Genomic DNA, 22,332 nt, shown 5'->3' with positions numbered 1-22,332 from the left:
GGATCACAGGAACTTGTCAAGAGAAACTGATGGTGAAGAGAGAGACCAGACAAACAGTAATCCTTGGGATTACACTGAGGCAAAGATGTAACATGGTTCTCATAATAAAAATACAGCTTCCTTAATTTAAGAAAACTATGATGCTCTGTCCAAATGTTCAGTATTTGCATGGCTGAACAAGAAAGTCAGCTCTTCACTAAGATCTCAGAATATATCCTGCAAGTATAGTTCTGACGTACAGTTATTCTTTCACTGCCATATAGCAGTCAGTTACTACTTAAAAAGCCTCCATAAGACTAAAGATAGAGTTAGTAGTTAAAGTACTGTTTTAATAGTGTCAGCTGTGGTTTTATGCATATATCTCATGATAATCCTATATGACTTTTATCATAATTTTTTTCCTATATCACAGGAAAGCAAGAACAGTAAGGTGAAAGACATACATACTCCCGCATTTACCCTGTGGTCATTATATATGATGTCTACATATTCCATTTTAACAACAAGCACAACAAACAAACATACACTGCCAGAAGTCATTGAAGATCACGCTGATGTCAGACACTGAGAATCTGTGAAATCTGTGAGACTAGTATGGAAAAAAAAAAAAAAAAATCCTTAATCCAAGCCCAAAAAGACTCTTCTTCTCTTGAAACAAACACTCAAGACTGTCCAAGAAATTACCAGAAATCTTTATTCACTCTGAGAAAAGAAATTTGAAAGGGCGAATACTTGAGAAATGGGAACTGCTACAGTCTGGGCATAACGAGACCACCAAGTATAAAGACATTGAGTAATATGCTCATGAGACTGGTCTTATAAAAACCTGAGTACATCTCTAGAGGTTTTCAAGGCCAGGCTGAATAGGGCCCTGGGCAGCCTGGTCTAGTATTAGATATGGAGGTTGGTGGCTCTGCCTGTGGCAGGAGGATGGAGCTTCATGATCCTTGAGGTCCCTTCAAATCCAAACCACTCTATGACTACTTTGTAGACTGGCTAGTTAATTCAAAGAGATTGTAGAAGGTTTTGAACTTCACCTTCCTGGTAACAGGATAGTACAACTCCTTCCAGTGACCATATCTGGACCCCTCAAATTTCTTTTTAAATTATCATCTGCCTACATTATATCAATCACATCATCTTAAATAGTTTATTCATTTTGTATTAATATTAAATTAACAAAGGAATTGCAAGCTTTGCTTGGACAGTTAATTCTTCCATACTCTGACGTACTCTATTAAAGAAAAATGACTTAACATTTTCTATCAGTTTCATTGTTTCTCCTCAGTTTGGTTCATGCATTCTGTTTTGGATTCTCAATAAGTACTATCATTTTTTTTCCTAAAAGACATAAACAGAAAATATTTCCAAGATTACTAATATGTTTATAAATATTTTGGAAGTGAGTGGTTTTTCAAGCAAATTTCTGTGTTTAACTAAATTCAGGTTTACACGCATGCACACATCACAGCTGTTTTCTATAACTCTGCATTTTTTGTGGCTGATTTAACCGTAAGCTATTTAGAGGAGGCCTGATCAAAACACTGTACAATCGTAACTTACAGATTAATGGTGTTTGTTTACAGCATTATACTGATGCTCAATCTTATTTTCCTCTTACAGCAGTATTTCACAAGAAATGCTGCTTTTTTCAGAAGTCCTAAAGAACAGACTGGGTTTCCCACCTACCTCCCTCATTATGAGCTTTAAATGCTTTTTTCCTTTAATTTTACAGAATATTTTACTGCCAGTCATGAGAATACTATGAACTAAGAAGTGTGCTTATTTAGCAATATACGGAAGACAGACATTAAAGATGAAGAAAACACTTCAGAAAAAATTTCTAATTGTATTTAATCAAATCTTGAAGTTAGTATCAAATAAGTATCTGCAAATTAAACAGAAAGCCCATTCAAATGGCTTCATACATATCCTGCAGAGCTAGAACTTACAATTTCAGATGTTCAGTCAATGAGGACTAAAATTTCAAGTCATGTCTGCTCTGTTTTCATCTCTTTCAACTCTCTCAGTAGACCCATCTGATATAGGAAAATAAACTTGGCCATTGAAAGATTAGTTATTGGCATTTTTTTTTCGATGTGGCCGACAAGTCAGCCACTAAGGGGCAGCGTTGCTTTGCTAGAAAGCGCAGGGACCTGTTACCGCTCACCTCCCTCCCCCCAGCTAGCTGATCGCTAATTTCTCCTTTAAATGCAGTTCCTATACTTCCAACATAACAATGAAATGTTAGTAGGGCCATTCAATCTTTCTGTTCCTGCCAAATATTCAAAAACAATATAGATCGTACATGAATCAGATTTCACCAATGAAGGTGAAATCAGCTGCAACGGTACTTACATGCAAAAGTTTGACCAGAACATAGCTTCCCAATCTACTTGAATTCCTTCTCATACCTTTAATAAGCCAAGACTGGCACGCCAGCTTATTCCAAAGAATCTGAAAAGCAGAGAGTATTGTTTCTCTTGCTGTTCCCAGTTCAGTGTACTGGGTAGATAACAAAATTCCAAGTATGAACTATTTGGCAATTGCTTTGCCTCTGACCAGTCTGCCTTGTCTTGCCTTCTGCTTTTTCTGTTACTGGAGTGCAGGCACCATTTCCAGTTGCTGTGCTTTGTTCATGCCAAATTCAGATAATCTAGCTCTCCATATTTTTATTCATCCGGAGTCCAACAAGTTACACCACAGCTAGCTACATGACATAAAAACAAAAGCATAAAGCCAAGGGAAGTTAAGACTAAAATCCCTTTGCTTCTGTCTCCATTTAGAATTCACGTTACAAGCCATGTTCAACTGCAGCAAACACAGACCCAGAGTCCTTAAATTAGCACTGCTACCTTATCTAGTCCTCATTCAAGCAAAGTCATTCTGGCCTCAAGTGCTGCAGTAACATTTGCAACAGCTGCTAAAACCAATTTTACCTGGGCTGCCTCTGATGGCTCCACCAGACCTGAGGGTTTCCTTTGCTTTACAAACAAGTTATTTCCTGCAGCCAAACAGCAGCAGAAATGACACTGAGAAAGTTTACTGAGAACAGTTTAAAGAAATTCTGTTCAAATGCTTTTTACTATCTATTCATAATAGAATTAGGTACTAAAGGTAACACAGTTATGCATTTGCTGGATGATTCTACAGCAGGAAGAAATGAGCTTCAGAAGAAGGCTGTCTAGCAAGCCATACTTAATGCCTGAATTTCAGACACTTCCTTTATTCTACTTTTAACTGCAACAGCTACTCTTACCCCACCAGACTGCTTGGCTTTTCTTCAGCATTCAATCAGCTTAGGCATATTTTGTACTCTGGATAACCAAGGAAACTGTAGCTAGAAAGACTGAATGTATAACACCCAGTTCTACCTACTTCCTCATGAGGGACATGACACCAATCTGCTGGATTTTTCCAGTGCTGTCATCTCCTTGCACAATAACTTGCCTTTTGGCACCAGACCATGCTTGGAACCACCCCTTCCCTCTTGCATCATCAGTTGTGATAAAGAGCCCTCCTCATCATTTTTAATGGCTGTAATGATATTTTCAAGAACCTGAGAGAAGTTCTGAGTAGCATTCAAACCCAAATATTAGATCTAAATCTTTGATTGCTATTATCCCTCCCCATACAAGATATCAGAAATCTGAGTACCTTTGTTTCTTTTTTTTTTTTTTCAGTTTTGCATACACAAATCAGGTCCTTTTACTCCCTCATCGTATTCTCATATATTATAAAAACATGTATTATTAAAACAGTAATGATCTCCCCAGCACAGCCTTATATAGCTCTTTGAGTAGAATCTCTCTCTAAAAATAGAAATCTCTTTGACACTGAAGTGCCAGGCAACATGGAAACTGTTGCATTTCAAGCTGAAGCTTTTGGAAAGCCACTCTGTGTATCTACAAGTGTCCCACAAACGTGCAACATGTGCAACCTGTCCTGTTGTGAACTTTGGGTAAAAGATTTTGTTTGCAGACAGGGCTACTGCAGCAACAGCTTCTTTGAAGCAAGCAATAAAAAAAAAAAAAAGAAAAAAAAAAGAAAAAAAAAAAGCAGCACTGGCAAAAGGTGCTGGATTTACAGCTCTGCAAAATAACACCCTTTCTTTCCCCCTCCCTCTGCCCTCATACACAACTGCCAAACGTTCCCAGACTGCCTGACTGGGCAAGATACCCTGAGTTTAGCCCAACACTTGCACTGAGGACAGAAGGGCAGATGAAAACAAGCAGACAAATCTCATATGTCAGCATTGCAGATTTTCTAGTTCTCAAGCAGTCATTCCCCTTGGGAAAAAATAAAGGAAAGGGCAGAAGGAACACAAATCCTCTTGGTTGAGCTTCTAAAAATGCTGACAGATTGCTCTTACGAAAGTCAGAGAAATTAAAAGTCATCAACTTTGCCAGCATGCCTAAACTGGAAATTGTAGGAGTAAGTCTGATTCCTCAGAGCACTAAATCCAGGAGCATTACACAGAGCTCAGCATCTCTATCAGACTTGCTCAGACATGACTATGCTGCAGTCTTCCAGTCTTCAGTCCTATAGAAAGTCTCATGCATTCACTGCAAGATAATTCATTTTTCCTCCAGTTGGTCCCATTCTGGTACATTGCCTTATGTGGTATTTTATTAAGAGCTGAAAGGCAGTCAATGAATACTAATCTCCATGTCAATTTTATGACACGTGCACAAGTTGACAAATGGGTTCAAGGAGATGGTGCCAAAGTAAATCATTGCAATAGACATACTCACTCCTATTTTTCATAATTATTTTGGGTAAAAGCCATATAAACAAGCCACTGAAAAAGAAGGAAGAATTTTATGTGAGAACTTGATCAGTTCAACTACGATTTTAAAGCTTGACTGAATTAAACTAAGGTAAAGCTTGGGGAAAAAAAAAAAAACAAAAAAACAAAACAACAACAACAAAAAAAACTCAGATAAGTAAGTTTTCATTCCTAATTAGGAATAGGCCAAATTAATTGAAAGTACAGGTCTAAATAACTCAGTGTTGTTATCAGATGAGTGGCAAAGTCCACAGAGGGCATCTGTCTCCTAGTTCCCTGTAGGACCTGGAAATAATACTTGGGAATCCACATCCACCATTTTCTCTATCTGGGCCTCCTGCACAAATACAGAAGCCTTGCCTTCTCTGTTGAGAGCAAACCAGAGGACGACTGACCTCCTCTTGTAGGCATGCATATTCTTGGTGTCCACACACTTCCTGAGCCATCACTTTTGCTGTCCCAGCCAGCTTTATTTGAGTCACGAGAGAGAGATATGGCTGATGAACATCTCAGCTCCCTGATGAGTCACCAGAAGCTGTCCAGGACAGCAGACATATGACACTGGAAGACATCTATATGAACATACTTTGTGAGTGTACTGGCATTCAGAAAATTCACCTGGATTTGTAGAGCTTTCATTTGTAAATAATAAGATGAATAGGTCTGTTACTGCTCTGTTTTGAAAAGTTATTTCAAAACATCACACCCAAAGTGTGAAGGACACTAAATAACGTAGAAGACAGAGTTTGTGCAATTTTTTAAAAACCTGAAAAATGACCTAAAGTAATGGGAGCTGCAACTCTATTCCTGCATAGAATTCTGAGCTGACTTTGAGCCACTGTCTGACTCAAACTTCTCCTGCAAGTTGGAGCTTTGTGCTTTCCTTTTAAGAGTAGGCACTGGTCCTCAATTTGTGCATATTAAAATAACTGTTTAAATTACCTAGATACTGCATTTACTAGATGCACATGTTATTGGGTTTCTATGAACAATCTGATTCATTTGCACTTAAGGAAATTCCAAAAGCCCCCATGCCTTATAATTTGAAATGTGGCCCAATTGTACAAAGCATCATACAAACAGAAAGCTCTCTTAATAAATGCACTGCTGTTGCTATCTCCACTGGAAGTGAGGCAAAGCTTCTGCTTACCTCTTCACGATCCGTTTGGTACTGACTGAATCGCTACCAAGGCAGTGAGACAAGTAGCAAGAAATACCTCATGGGGCACACATTTCAGTATAACCTTGATACCACTGGCATGGACAGCCACAGCCCTCACTGAAACAGAAACCTGCAAGACAGCATTTGTTTCTTCTTGCTGCCTTCACTGTTCCATTTGAACAGGTGATCACATACACCATACCTGTATATTTCCAAGCTCATGATATAATGTTAAGAGGTTGTCGTGAAACCATTTCTGGGAATGGACTGATGAGACTGAAAATGATTTCATTATAACTGTCACTGGACTAGTTTTGCTCTAAGGATTCAATATGTTGTCTATTACCCACATTTGTAATGAGAACCCTCGCTCCTTCCTCTTTCAGCCTGTTTCCCCTCCCCCTGCTTCGACAGAATTTGGGCAGATGACCAATGGAATGAAAATGAGACAGGGTAGCCACATAGGACTGTAACTGATACAGGATATGAAGCAAGGAATGAGTGAGTTTGACAAAGCACACACTGGTAGCCGAGCGGCTCACTTGCCTGGTAGTAGGGTGGATTTATGGCCTTTATGTTACTAATTAATAGGCCAGTTCCCCATGTCCCCTCCAAGTTGCTCCTCCCCTCCCTATTGCTTAGTCTGAAAGGCAGATCATAGGAAAACACATCAAATTACAAAAACCCCTCAGACTAAACTAAACAAAGCACAAAGACTTCCAGCAAGCTCCTTCCCTCCCACCTCACCATACTTCCCTTAAGACAGGCTGATTTCACACTATTCCTATCACATAGCATTCCAGAGGATAACAGGTTATTCTCTTGTGCCTTTTCTCTTTACTACTTTTGATACACAAGGATTCCAAAAGTGGTCTGAATCTCCCAAAGATGTTCTTGAGATGATGTACCCTCTGTTGCTGCCCAGGTGTGCGGTTGAAATCAGATAAATGGCATACTGCAGGAATATTACCTATTATCAGACCCAGTTTAATAGCTATGCATGCTCTGTCAGCACCACAGATGGGACCTGCAAATCTTCCTCAAATCTCATTCACAAACATTTCTCAGAAATTCTACAGTTCTCTCAAGGAAGACAACAGCTCTAGACTTCACAAAAACCAACAGAGTAGTCCAGCCAAAGCAAGGAACCACCCATTTCATGATGGATGAATGCAACCTTGCTCTGTCTGAACACTACTTTGCTCTCTTGTCCAATCGTACAGAATAGAGTTAAAAATCAATGTTAACTTGCCCTCAAGTTAGAACTCAAGTAGCTTCTTGGCAACAATACTACATTAGCCAGAGACAGTAAGTTGGTCTCAGCATTGACCACAGTTTCAGTGCTACGAACAATTTTAATGGCTGTGGAGCCCTTAACTTCGAATTCCGTCACCGCTAACTGCTGGTCCATCCAACCTCCACCACAGGTAAGTGAGAGCAAATTCTATCCTGCATTTTGCAGCTTAAAGTTATCAATTATTAGCCAAAACAGTACAGCTTGGAAGAGCTCACTCATTAACGGAGTCTCCAGTACTGGAAAGGGGCAATCAGTAACCCAGTTTATGAATGCCGTGTTAAGCTCTGAGGCTCTGCCAGCCATAAACCCCTCTCCAGGAGGAATGTTCTTTTGCCATCTGATGTCCTTATTCATTACAGCAAAAATACTAGTTTGAGCTGTTCCTTTAACCCTGATCTGAGTCTGGAACATTGGTTCCACAGTTACATATAACTGAAGAAAAAAAAAAAGTTCAGCATCCACATCAGCAAGTTTCACACATGATGAGGTTGCAAAAGCAGTAAGAGATTTTGCTCATTAAGTTATTTATAGAAGTTTTGAACACTGTCTCAACAGGCCTCTGGATAGCTAATGTTGATTTTCATTGTCAGAAAATAGTGCTCAGTGTCAGAAGCCTAGAAAAATTGAATATTTCAACAGTATTTTAGAAGTGTAAACACAAGTATTTGTATGTTCTGGTATAAGCTCTGTGTTAATGGAGCAGTCTGTAGAGTGACTCAAAGAATCATGAGCGTGCAATTAATGACTATGAAGGGTTGCTCAATAGAGGACCACATACTTGAGCTGTCTCCCAGCAAGATTAACTCCATCAAGGAAACATAATCATGTTGATGTAACATGCTTTTTCTAAGGGACTTGCCTTGGCACCACAGATTTTGCCCGAGAAATTTCAAACAGCTCATTCCTAAAATGCTTAACAGTATGTACTCATTCTAGTTGACAGTTGAAGCCACACAAATATATTTTACCACCAAGAATAGTCTCCTGACTCCAGCACTCCACCCTCAGTTTCTGTCTCCTCTTTGTTTTCCTCCATTTGTCTCTAAGGACCTGCAACTTTTCTTTGAGAGGCTGGCAGTTTCTGGCATGGATCAGGCATGCCTGTTCAATATCTTTCTCATACAGTTATCCCACTTTCTACTTCTGCAGATATCTTGTGCATCTTTATTACAGTGATGTATGATATACAAACTCCACAGAAAGAACTAAATTTTTTTTAGTTGATATATGATATCAAGACTCAACTGAGCAAAGAGGAAGCATATGGCCTGTTATTCCCATTCTCTCACAATTACAGGAAATAAAAGATACTGTCTTTCTAAAGAAACTGAATTTCACATATGGAAGTGCACAAGTTTTTAGTTACTTCTCACATACTATTCTTCTTCTCCCAGCTGTGACAAGCCTATGATAAAAAGTTGTTCTCTTTGTAACTATGTACAAACATTCAAGTATTATCTTAGTATCATCATAAGATGCCTACTTTCAGGTAGCAGATTTTTGTATTTACCTTTCATTTACCTACTTTTTGATTGCAATTTTAGAATAGGAAATGTGATGCTTTTTCTGCTGGAAACACCTAGCCTATGGTCTTTAGATCATACTAATGGTGCAAATATATGGCAGTGGAACTGCTGTATTAGTGACAAGTTCATATCAAGATTACGCAGCAGGTATGCTTACCATAAGCACAGTCTGTTGTAGTACTTCTGTTTTTATTACCAACTGCTCTGCAGTGGTTGATACAGACATTTCTCAGCAACCGTATTAGCCTCTCGTTAGTCAAGACTCACCATAGAAGTTCTTTTTTCCAGACCAAAAGATACATTGAATAGAAAAGAATTTTGATGCTAGCTATATAACTAAGAACCCAGTAAAGAAGCACTGACAATCCAATTCTCCCTCTGCAAATGGGGAACACAAGGATGAAAATAAAAAGATCACAGCTACAATACTCAAAAAAAAAAAAAAAAAAATCAAAGTTGGTTAAGATTTAAGAAGAAGCCAGGAAGCATTCAGTCAATCACCATTTAAACAGTGCAAGAAGGAAAACAGAGCAGGTAAGGAACAGCCGCACTACTGAGGTGGCATTCCTCTTGTCACATATTCACCAAGTCATATGCAGCACTAATGAAAAAGAAAATAAAGATAACATTTTAATTTTGACACGAGCTACTTAGTACAGAATAGTACACTCCAGTGAAACTATAATCCACTGCTAGGCAGGCTATATGCTAGAACTGTTGTGCAAAATGAGTAAGAGGTGTCAAGTGCTGTACCCAAGCTTGCTATTGGGAAATTTGCTGTGTCGCCAGCATACCAGATCAATATTTCAGAGATCATTATCTCATCCCTTCTTCAGCTGTTATTTTTGGATTTCTGCCAGAGAATGGGAACCACCAGCAAAGATGATACACTAGTGCATGAGTTTTGGGAATTTGAGCAAGCTTTTCTTTTCACTGCAATTAGCCAGCTCTCTGGCTCCAAAAGTCACAAGGTCTTGGTCAAGATTTAGACGGTCAAACATTTTCTTTAACTCTGGCAGCAGGGTGCATTTGTCAAAGAAACCATGAGGAGAAGTGAACCTTTATCTATGTAGCCTGCTTTAAAAATAATGCTTTCTGTTTATTTCCATGGAAACTACTACAGATACAAACAGCACAGTAACACTACTCCTGAGAGCTCAAACTCTCACCTACAAAACACTATTCCTCAACATAGGCACCAACATTAGCAACTTTACACCAGTGATGAACAAGAGCCTACATGCTGTGCTTGTAACAATCTGCACCAACAGAAGTGACCTGTTTAAGTGCACTGTCCTCAAACACAAAAGCAACAGAAGGACTAATTGGAGACAGTTGTACAACAAGTAAATCAATCATAAGATCATACATCCTGCATTCTCTGTATGACCCATGAATTTGTATACGAATAAATCTTAATTAACATTTTGCTTGAGCTACGGATCACTAGATGAACCCAGAACCTTTCAGGCAACTAGACTGATGGGTTATAAAGTTAAGAAGTACCTATGTCACATACTTTGCCACAAACTAGCATAATCTTACAACATAATTCAACTTTCCTAGTGATGATCCTGGTAATAATCCATTGCAGCACTTTTATTAGCTTGAAACACAGTACCCTACCCCACTTCCTGGAACTACCAGAATACATTCTTGATATAATTGGGAGCACCAATAATAATATATGGGAAAAAAGTTGACTCACCAAGATGGTGATGAGGGTCTCTGGCTGCAGAACATTCCTCCTCGGGAAGCAGCCAGGAGACATTATCCCACCAGAGACTAATTCTTAAATGAGCCCAACAAGGTGTTGCAGGGAAACCAGGGTCCAGCCCTCCCAGTCACATGGAAAGCACAGGTAAATTGTTGGCACCAGGGCTAGCCTCCACCAGGTGCTCAATCATCAATACAGGCTGTGATCTAACAGTTCCCTTACAGCTGGGGACCATTTTAAAACCTATTTAGGAATATCAAAAGTCACATAAAGAAATGACTCACCTGATGAGTGAAAAAGGTCTCTGGCTACAGAACATTTCTTCTCAGGAAGCTGCTTTCAACCAGGAGACCTTCTTCCTTTGAAGACTAGCCCTTAAATGAGCCCCAGAAGGGATACACACAGGGGCCACCCCTTCCAGTCACATGGGAAGCACAGGTGAATTGCTTGCATCTGCGCTTTCTGAGCCAGTCACCCCCTCCACCAGGTGCTCAGTCATCAGTTCAAGCTGTGACAAATCAGTTCCCCTACACCTGACTATTGGGAAGAATTTGCTGATAGGAAATATTTCAGTCCTTATCTTGCAAACCAAAGATACTTAATTATTCAAAAACATTCATGAGATAGTTAGCAGTATCTTTGTTCAACCCAATTATTTAACAGACTTTTGCATGATCTCACTAGTCTTATGGTACAAATTCTACATATATTCTCAAAAAATAGGACACAGTGAATTATAAAATGTAGGAAACTGGATGATTTGTACTAGCTAAAGTCACAGCATTCCAACTTTAACATCTAACATGCTCTAGAGACAAGCACCCTTACTGCATGCCCATGATTTCAGAGAGGTTGGCAGGACCAGGAGTTTGGATCTCATACTCCTGCTGAATTTGCCCTGCCTGAAGGCTTCTTATGGTGGCTTTTGCTGTGATTGAATCTGAAAGAAACTGGCTCATCTAGTGAGGAAATTCAGTGCAGAAGGGAGGGGAAATGTTATCAACTTGATATAAACTTACCTTCAGGCAGTGCAGATACAACTGGTTTGAGCCACATCATGCAGCAGACTCAAGACTCAGATATAGGTATGGCTAATGAAAACACTGAAATTTGGTGTGCCATCTAAAGATACCCTTTATAAGAATACAGTTTATGTAGCCATTATGGATTTTGATAATCTGTACGCTGAGTATCTCTACAAAGACAAGACATCCCAGTCTTGTCTGCACCATTAGTGTGACACCATGCTATCTCAGTGGTATACGTGCTTAAGATCTAACCCGTAAGTTTGAGCTCTGGCCTACTAAAAATATCAGCCCCCTTTGTTTAGAATAAAATCCCAAACCCATTATCAGGTAGGCTTAAACTGTATAGATGTTTCTATCTAAAAAAATCTTGCTAACTAAAGCCTACTTTTTTTTGTCTAGAAGACTTCCATGTTGTATAAATATAGTAAAACAAAGTCCTAGACCTAAATTTTTGATAATCAGTACGGGAATTAAGTTCGTTTCTAGCTTAATATTAAACTTCTTAATTTCATACTACTAGAACCACTAATACACTAGTAATTGTGCCACTCAGTGCTTCTGCTTCCTAAGAAAATATTGTACATTGTTAATTCTATTAGACTGACAGATAACTTTTAAATATATTTAAATATGCTTTTTAAGCCTCTGTTTTTGCTATGGAGATTATAATAAAATAGATGAAGTGCTTTTTCATTCTGATTATTAAATGCTGTATCTTTGATTCCTGAACTTTATGACTAATACGAATCTGATCAGTTAATGAGGAATATAACTTCTGGAAAGTATGAGCTAATGCCAAATAAAATTAAACTGAGAATTGATTACATTAACTTATTTATATTGAAGAACAAAAAGAAAAGACTACCTTACAAACCTTACCCTGTAAAAGAAAAAGGAATACAACTAATTATTACTCATTTACCTGCCAGAAAGACCCTATATTTTAATATTACACAGAAGACCTGCAAAGTGGCAGATAGATACAAACTGCTTATAGAATAATACATTTATTATACAATTTCTGTGTAATCAGAAGGCCTAGACTGATTATATTTTTTCTAAACAAAAAACAAGTCACCAGTTCGGTGGAAAAAAACTGAAAGACTTTAACTCCAGGCACATTTAAACAGAGCTACTCTACTAGGTAATGATGAGATTGAAGAGACTATACAGAATAAAGGTTGTTTGTAATCCCCAGATTAATGTTAATGATTATTTTCATTAAAAAGGATCTATTTAACAGGTACTTTTTTAACAAAATTGTGCCTTACTGATGACGACAAGACATCTAAGGGCACAGTTTCCTACTGTAGTAAAAAATGCTGCTATAGAAGCTGGTTATTCAATAGATCTGAGAAAAAACCTTAAACTGGAATTCATTATTCAACAGGAGCAAAAGAGTAGTCAAAGAACAAATCCTCATTAAACGTTCTTCACTCTTTGTTATTGATGTTTTATCATCACTCTAAAAGAAGCCACAAAGCCACTGATGGTAAAGCTTGAAACTGATGTAACTAAAGTAGTAAACAATAATGAAGATGGGCAGCTGACCTACAGAAGTCTGTCTGTCTGTTAAGCTGCGCTATTGCATTTGCCCCATCACAGTGAAACACCAGGCCAATCATCAAAGGCTCAAGACCAACACTTTGAACTGTGGTTTCACTGAAGGCTTACATGTGTAAATAAAGTTTATTATTACTGGCTTCAACATACAACAAGCCATACAAGAGTTCAGAAGAGGCTTCAGGATATTCAACTGAGTTCACTTTTCCCAAGGTGACTCCTCAAATAAAAAAACAATGCCATGTGTATGAGAAAAAGATAATCAGTAGGAGAGAAGAGCACTTCCACTACATCCAAGGGCAATATTTTCTGTTTTGTTATCTGTTTCCTGCTGACAAACTGGAAAATGATCAGTAGAATGCTGTGAAAACAATTCAAGTTTCAGAAAGCTTGCTTTAAATTGAGGATACCTCTATGCAAACATATGTGTGTTTTAAAGCCACAAAAAGCATACTTATTAAAAATAAAGGTAGAGAGTAAAAGAATTATGTTCATGCCCAGATTGCTTATTTTCTCATTCAGAAAAAAGGTTCAGTCAGGCTACAGCTGAAGCACCTCATTTAGATTCTCTAAGATACAGGACTGTAATCCCAACAGCACACCAGAATAAGATTTAGATATCCTTCCAAGAAGTCACTGGTAAAAACAAGATTATGATATCTTCTACTACATTTTGTATTTGGGCAACTGAAGTGTCCTCGCATGTAATTACCTTCTGATACACTACAATCCAATGAGCTTATTATCAGGTTCAGCATACCTCAACTCTTCAATCTGCACACTACAGGACTCAGATACACAACCAAGATTGTCAGCTGGTAATTTGAGCCCAAATTGCTTTCTATGCATCCACCTGCAGTCCACAGTAAATAACAGGTGCATCTAAGTTAGCTGTTCAGCTTCATCAGAGCTACAATTTTTGCAGCATGTTTCTCTGCTATCCTTATTTACTACATGTTGATTTGCAACGTGGAACGATTTGAGTTGTACAAACTGAACTGGTTTCAAATAAAATGAAAGGAGCACATGTAAAACACAATAGTAGGCAAGGGGTCTGCAGGTCACATAACAAGACTAGAGTTTGTCTAAAGTAGAAATGCTACAAGGCACCCAGCATAGAAGATTGGCACCCAGCATTAGCTTTCTCTACAAAACCTCTCCTTTACCACATACTACAGCAAAAACAGCCACAGTGTACACCCTCTGCTTATTCATCTTTCAATGGATAAGAAAGTGACTGTTAACTACTACCTGCTACAAGCACCAAGGACTGCCCCAGACCTACCAGCATGCCACAGCTACCACAAATCCAGAATTAGCTAACACAGCATGCTTTCTTCCACAGACCGGTGCCTCTGGGATTACCTCTCACCAGTACATTACTACACAAAGACCCACAATCCCATCTCAGGGGGACCCACATTGTGTCTTTTTTCTTCCTGGTGCTGCTTTGCCACTTATTTTTTTTTCCCAACAAGAGAAGGAAAAAGAGATAAATATATTTTCTGCTATCAGCCTTTTAGACTAATAATCTCGTATTAAGTCAAGTTTCTGACAATCAAGATCTTCCCAAAATCTTACTCACAGTTTCCAGCTCCAGTCTTGACAGACGATCCTGAACATGCTCCTAACAGCCCATGCCCCACTCCCACGGAGTGATGAAGTGCCAGGTGAGGGGAATGAGAAATCCTCTACCAGACCTCATTGCCGCTTCACTGGAAAAACTGTGGTTTAAAAGAAAAATAAAGCAATTTAATCACTGCACTATATACAACTTATGTAATAAATAATAAGTAACATATTGAACAATATTATTATATTAATATACAAATCATATGCTAATACTGTACTATATGTAATACTATAGTTCACATAGGTTGCTCCAAAAGTAATGCTTCTCATTTATTTCCATGGAAACTACTATAGATACAAAGAGCACAATAACTTTATTTGATAGTGCAAACCATCAGCTACAGAACACTATTTCTCAACAGAGGCTCAATGTTAGCTATGCATTTTCACCAGTGATGAACAAGAGCATGCATGCTGCACTTGTAACAATCTGCACTAGTGGAGGTGACCCACAGCCAATGTCACCACTGCTGAAATGCACCACCTCATTGTGCTCACAGCCACTATTTGGTCTCCGTGGACACTCAGCAAGTATCAATGAATGTCAGTGGATGCAATTTTTTTCTCATGGAGAAATTCAGTGATAGATCTTTGCGCCATACACACTTCCATATTGGATGCTATTTTCTCAGATTGGGCCTTTACTGTCATCCGTCACACTGCAATAACACATAACAGAATATTGGTGGGAAGGTTTGACCTCTACTGTCATACCACCACCTTCTCCCTCTGACATCATGGGCCAATATAATAAAACAGGATGCATAACTTTCAGAGCAGCCCTCTATAGTACTATACTATATATAATATACAGTATAAACAGCAATAATAAAAAGTCCTGGCAGGAGCAGAAAAGTAATACAGACAGCACCAGGAAAAAACAGTAAGAAACCAAATGAGGTTCAACAAAAGCAAGTGTAGGGTCTTACACCTAGGGAGGAATAATTGCATGCACCAATACAGGCTGGGGGATGAGCTGCTGGAGAGGAGCTCTCCAGAGAGGGACCTGGGCGTCCTGGTGGACAACAGGTTAGCCATGAGCCAGCAGTGTGCCCTCGTGGCCAAAAAGGCCAATGGCATTCTGGGGTGCATTAAGAAGAGCGTGTCCAGCAGGTCGAGGGAGGTGATCCTCCCCCTCTACTCTGCCCTGGTAAGGCCTCATCTGGAGTACTGTGTCCAGTTCTGGGCTCCCCAGTACAAAAAAGACAGGGATCTTTTGGAAAGAGTCCAGCGGAGGGCCACAAAGATGGTGAAGGGCCTGGAGCATCTCCCCTATGAAGAAAGGCTAAGTGAACTGGGTCTGTTTAGCCTTGAAAAAAGAAGACTGAGAGGGGACCTGATCCAGGTTTATAAATATCTGAGGTGTGGCGGCCATAGCGGTGAGGCCAGTCTCTTTTCAGCGGTATGTGGAGACAGGATGAGGGGAAACGGACATAAGCTGCAGCATAGGAAGTTTCGCACGAATGTGCGTAAGAACTTCTTTACGGTGAGGGTGACGGAGCACTGGAACAGGCTGCCCAGGGAGGTTGTGGAGTCTCCTTCTCTGGAGATATTCAAGTCTCGCCTGGACGCCTACCTGTGCGACCTGGTGTAGGGAACCTGCTTTGGCAGGGGGGTTGGTCTCGATGATCTCTAGAGGTCCCTTCCAACCCCTACAATTCTGTGATTCTGTGAAGTGCTTCAACTGTCCCCAGAAGCAACTGTTGTCTAGACAGGTTCAGCACAAGTGCTACAGGCTCAGCTTTGCTGTGTTATATCAGCATTGCAAGCACTGAGAAATCAAGAAAATTTTGCATATTTTTCCAGTAGATCCCATTCACAGATTTTAGGGTAAAAAAGCCTCATCTTTCACTCCCCCCAAAAAAGTCCATCCCAAAGCAGAAAGAAGCAACAAGTAACTGGGAAGACCTGGGCTGCAGTGTAACACAGGAACGACCACTACTTTCGAAAGAATCTCTTTTAACAAAAAATCACCCAAAACAATCGAGGTTGTCTATGAGTAGCTGAGTAACCTGGTCCTATTCTGAAACTAAAATGATGATACTTTTCCATTCTACCATCAATCTGCTACAATGCACTAAATAAGGTGCTGTAGTTCACCCTCCCCTTTAATTCTCCAACAGAAACACCAAAAAGAAGATAACACTGATGTTATCTTGAGGTTAGGGAAAAGGCTGACATACAGTCAGGAGAACCATTAATAGGTACAGCATGTGCAGTGTGATCTTGTCATGGTAAAATCGTGTTAAAGGTTTGATTAATGCGGATAAACCTGGAAATAAAATGATGAGAGGAAATTTGCTCTAATATGCATATGAACTGCAATGCTACCAGATAATGAAGAATAATGACTTGCAGCAATTTTTTTTCCAGCATAGCCAGTGCTGAGATTTCCTATATAGGTACAAGTATCTCACAGCTTGTGATCTTTCAAGAATTCACCAGGGAGCAAAATGGACTAAAGAGCCCTTTCAAGAACAGTAAAAAAAACTTCAGCGTCCTTTTCTATTTTCTTTGAATGCTACCTAGGAGACTATTAGAAAATAATGAAACTGTCTGCACTGTCCAATAATTTATAGAGATATATTAACATCATACAATTGAACTTTTTCTTTTGACATACATCACTGAAAGTATGGAATAATGGGTAACAATTTCTCTCCTGAGACAGTTGCAAAGGTAATCTATGACAGAACTAATCCCAAATTCTCACTTAATAAAAAAACAGAAACAAGTTTTCTTCTCACATTGTCGGTATCATCTTACTCTATTTCTGTATTGACATGTGCTTATGTGCCTTTTGAAAAAAAGTCATTCTAGATTCTTCTTAGCATACACATTAAATATTTACATATAGGCCTGGAATGCCTTGTACAGTTTTAATAGTATACCTTTCTATTTAAAAAAACAGTAACAAAAAATCAACCCAAATCATAGCTCATGTATAAAGTAAAATACTAAACACTGCCTGAACTGTCATTTCTTCCCAAAGTACAAGGATGTTTATGCTCTTGCCTAGGGGAAGATAAACATAGCAGCATACCACTCCATATTTGTAAATGTTAACTCCTCTGCAAGGTAGTAACCAGCTTCTGTATGCATGAGCCATCTGTTTTTTCACTGCTCAAAAAGCCATAATATGACATACAGATATGCTTAAATTGAAACAACAAAGACCTATGGCCCCACCACAGAAAAAAAAAAAAAAAAGTGCAATCTCACTCTTTATTCTACACATTGTTCGGACTCCAAGAAACTTCAGAACAGCCTTCAGAAATGCTTCCTAGGCGCTAGCCTACTGGCCTGTTAGGATACCAGGGATAATTCTATAGGTCCATGGGAATACATCACCCTCAAGTCCAGTACACATGAGAACGTGCTCTTCCAGAGTCAATGGAGATTAACTCAGCTGCTCTAAGTGTGGTAGATCTATGCTACTTCTAGAAAAAATTCCAAGAAAATGTTCTGATGATTTTATTCACCCTCATAATAGACTGGATAACATCTTAAACCATCAAATGCCCTTATAAGTGTATAAGTCATAGTAAAGTACTTCTGCAAGCATTCTGGTTAATATAATGTACCGTATTATATAATGTATTTGCCAAATATGTACTTTAAAACTAGTAGTCAACTGTATGGCATACTTTGAGTGGTGTTGAAGCTGTCTAGACTTTGTTATACAAAGACTATGATAAGCTATAACATGCTGCCAGTGGAAAAAAAAGAGTGAAACAGGAAAAAACAAACAGTGGAGAGTTCTTGAATGAGTACTTAATGGGAGAGGTTAAACCTCCTTATTAATCTTTACTAAATCAGGGATCTTATTCAGATGACTATAATAGGATATTCAGCCATTCAGATTTTTATAATTTGGCAACTAAACCTTTAGTTGAGCATCTAAGGAAAAGTGTCCAATATACCAGGAATTTGTAAACCTGTAGCTTTAACAGCAAGCAGATATTGACATTCTGCCTAGAGTAGCCTGAAGTTACATACTCTTCTTTTGAAATCTTGACTTAGCTGTCTTCCGTTCTGGGAGAAGCTAATGAGATTTTTTGCCTTTCTGCTAGGTGCTAATCAACTGACTGTTGTCCCTAACTTCTGTGCCTCTCTCTCTTCTTTTTTTTTTTTTTTTTTGTACAAAGTTAAGTTGGGGACATATCTGCTGCTGTTTTCAAATGAACACTAAATGTGCAATATGGAATTTTGTTTTTAACTCACAGGTTCGCAACAAAAGCAAAGCAGCTAAGGCTGGGCTGTGTGAGGGGGATGAGGTGGTGTCTATCAATGGCAAACCCTGTGGAGACTTAACCTACGCTGAAGTTATCGTTCTGATGGAAAGCTTGACTGACGTCCTGCAGATGCTTATCAAGAGGTACAGGAATGCTCAGAATGCTTTGGTGCAATTCTGTTCAGCGTGCCACATAGAAAATGTGTGTGTTGAATGCAATTATTTTGCAGATATACACTGTGAGCTTCTGATAGTCCTACTGTTTGTGTCTTTAATTCTGTTTGTCTGCACTGAAAAGAGAGGGAGGACAGTATATTTGAAGGAATTAATGTACAGAATTCAAATAGCACAGTTTATATACAGAAGGGTAGAGTTTCCAAACATAACAGTTGTATTTCTTATTAACAATATTCGGTATTTAAAAGGAGTCCACTACCATATTTGCACATTGCAGAGTCTTGAGTTCAATTATCCTTTCCACTCCTTTGAAGTAGTGAAGTGTTGTTATTCTCCACAGATAGGGAAGTGAGGAATAAAATAAGCAAAGGCTGAATAGATGGAGAAAGTGTGTTAGACAGATATGCCTTGATGGTGACATGGCAAATGGTCTTCTTGGGTAGCAAAATGTGTAGCAGTCAGGAGAGAGAGAGGGCTCGGAAGTCATGGACTGTATTTTTGTAAACATTATCACTCCACTAAATGAGGCAAGGCAAGTCACTTACGTCTTTCTGGATCTCAGATTCTCCACTTACAAAAAGTGACGGTGAAGTTCATTTTTCTTCAAAAAATGCTTAGAGCTTCTTAGAATAGAGAACTTTCATGTAGATTTACAAGGAAGCCAGAAGACTGCACATCAGTGCATCTGCAAGGTCAGTCCTATAATGATCATCAACTTAATATATACTATCCTGTGTTCAGAACCACTGACAGTGAACACATACCCACCAAACTGTGCATTTAGACAAGATGAAGTCTGAATTGCCTTCAGTGCAGTTAAGAAGAGCAAAAAGACCTGACACTTTTCCCTTCCTTGTAGGGAATTATGGCTGCCTCCTGAATTACTGTAGTCCTCTGTATCTGCTCTCACAAAGGCAGGAGCAGGAGGACAGACAGGGCCAGGATTCCTCACAACAGCTAACAGCGTCATTGGAAAGGCTGAAAAGACTGCTGCAAAAAAAACTTGCCTATTATTACCAAGGAAGCCTAAAAAAGCAAGTGACATTTCTCTATGTTTTCTGCAACCTGTGCAAGGGAAAATTCCAAAGTGCCTAGTAGTTTGAAGTCTGCCTTCTATCTGCCTTCTATCTGCCTTCAAAACAAAATGCTCTGAAAGAATATTCATTTTACTCGTAACAGACATTTTGCATGGTCTGCCTGTGCATCTTGTTTAGGGCAAAGCACTGTATCAATGTGATGAGATTAGGGGAACAATGACAGCTGAGCATTATGGCTTATTTTCTACATGTTATGTAGCTCTTATTTCTGGTTCAGTAGCATATAATTTGAGTGTTCCTCGTGTGGTAACTACATTCCTGTTTTTAATTCATAAGATGACAACAATAAACGCACTTGTAAAAATGATATTTGTGGTTAACCAGCTGCCTTCTCTGCAGCCATACAATACCTCCATATGTTTTGACTCCTGGCTGTTGCTGTTCTTTAAGTGACATTTCAATTGGTCTGAAGGTTCCATTACGCTCCAGCTCAAAGTGGCAGCATATCTACTCACTCAATTGCTTCTTCTTGAATGTATGGTAAACAGCAAGAATTTCCTGAAAATTAGAGCTGAGTCAAAGTATTAAGGACCAGTGTTTCATGGAATGAAACTCTGTGTCTCTTAGAAATTTTAAGAAACTTGCAGTTGCTCAACAGTGTTCTGAAATTTTCTAATGGAATTCACTATGAGAATCTGAGAATTACTTCTCATCAGCTCATCTCCCAAATCACAGCACTTTGTGTCAGTAACTTTCCTGGTGGGGAAGATTAAACTGAAACCCTTCTCCTCCTCTGCAACCTCTTTTATGGGTAATATCCCTCTCAGTATTACCACCAGGATTTTTCAGTAAATGCCTTAGCACACTCAGAGCAATGTGAATCAAGTCATTTTTTCACAAGGAGCCACTTGTTAGCCATCTCAAGAAAAGGCCAGGAATCATAAGAAAGGAATAATGCCTAATTAAAGTGGCTTTCCAACAGTGATCTGAATCTGAGCTTCTCTTGCTGGTAGAAAAGCCATCCCTTGTTGATGCCAAGGGCAACATGGTGACCAAAGATCAGAATAAGGCTGAGGTACTTAATTCCTTCTTTGCCTCAGTCTTTAATAGTAAGACTAGTTACTCCCTGGGCACACAGCCCCTTGCACTGGGAATTAGGGATGAGGAAAAGAATAGGCCCTGAATGATTTGTGATTAGATGGTTTTGGACCTGCTCTGAAAGCTGGACGTTCACAAGTCCATGGGACCAGATGGATTGCACCCTAAAGTGCTGAGGGAGTGGCGGATGTGGTTGCCAAGCCACTCTCCATCATCCTTGAACAGTCCTGGCTAATCGGGGATGTCCCTGCAGATTGGAAACTGGCAATTGTGATACCCATCTTCAAATAGGGCCAGAAAGATGATCCTGGTAGCTACAGACCTATCAGTCTCACCTTGGTGCCAGGGAAGGTTATGGAATGAATAATGTTGGGAGCCAACATATATGGAAAGGGACCCTGGTGGACAGTTGGCTGAATATGAGCCAGCAGTGTGCCCAGGTGGCCAAGACCAATGGCATCCTGGCTTGTATCAGGAATGGTGCGGTGAGCAGGACTAGGGAAGTCATCCTGCCCCTGTACTTGGCATTGGTGAGGCCTCACCTCAAGTACTGGGCTCAGTTTTGGACACCTCAGCACAGAAAGGACATTGAGGTGCTGGAGCAGGTCCAAAGAAGGGCAACAAGGCTTGTGAAGGGCTTGGAGAATATGCTCTGTGAGGAGAGACTGAAGAAACTGGGGCTGTTTAGTCTGGGGAAAAGGAAGCCAAGGGGAGACCTTATTGCTGTCTTCCAATATCTGAAAGGTGCTTACAGCGAGAGTGGAGTTGGTCTCTTCTCACTGGTGACAGGTGACAGGATGAGGGGAAATGGACTCAAGTTGCACCGGGTAACTTTATGTTGGATATCAGGAAAAACTTTTTTACAACTTTTTACAACTCTTTTTACAAAGAGTTGTTAAGCACTGGAATAGGCTCCCCAAGGAGGTGGTTGAGTCACCATCCCTGGATGTGTTTAAAAACCTTTTGGATGTGGTGCTCAGGGACATGATTTAGCAGAGGGTTGTTAGAGTTAGGGTAGTATAATCAGGTTGTGGTTGGACTCGATGATCTTTAAGGTCTTTTCTAATCTGAG

At 39.4% G+C, this 22,332-nt stretch overlaps 1 protein-coding gene across 4 annotated transcripts in view; it reads left to right on the top strand.

Annotated features, from left to right (window-relative positions):
• The window catches only part of SYNPO2 (synaptopodin 2), an 89,695-nt gene that overhangs the window by 39,995 nt on the left and 27,368 nt on the right, over positions 1-22,332 (top strand). For 3 of the 4 annotated variants that reach the window (XR_014883021.1, XR_014883022.1, XM_003205714.5), the window contains exon 2: positions 18,941-19,092. The exons of the other annotated variant lie outside the window; for it this stretch is intronic. Coding sequence is in view for 1 of the 3 variants with exons in the window: in XM_003205714.5 (XP_003205762.3) it covers positions 18,941-19,092 (152 nt within the window). In the remaining 2 variants the exon portion in view is untranslated. The remainder of the gene's footprint in view (positions 1-18,940; positions 19,093-22,332) is intronic. 4 annotated transcript variants of the gene reach the window in all.

The sequence above is a fragment of the Meleagris gallopavo genome, chromosome 4 (assembly GCF_905368555.1).
Source record: "Meleagris gallopavo chromosome 4, MGAL_WU_HG_1.1, whole genome shotgun sequence".
NCBI classification, from domain to species: Eukaryota; Metazoa; Chordata; class Aves; order Galliformes; family Phasianidae; genus Meleagris; species Meleagris gallopavo.
Note: the sequence above shows the minus strand (reverse complement) of the source record. Positions and strands in the feature narration are given on the sequence as shown.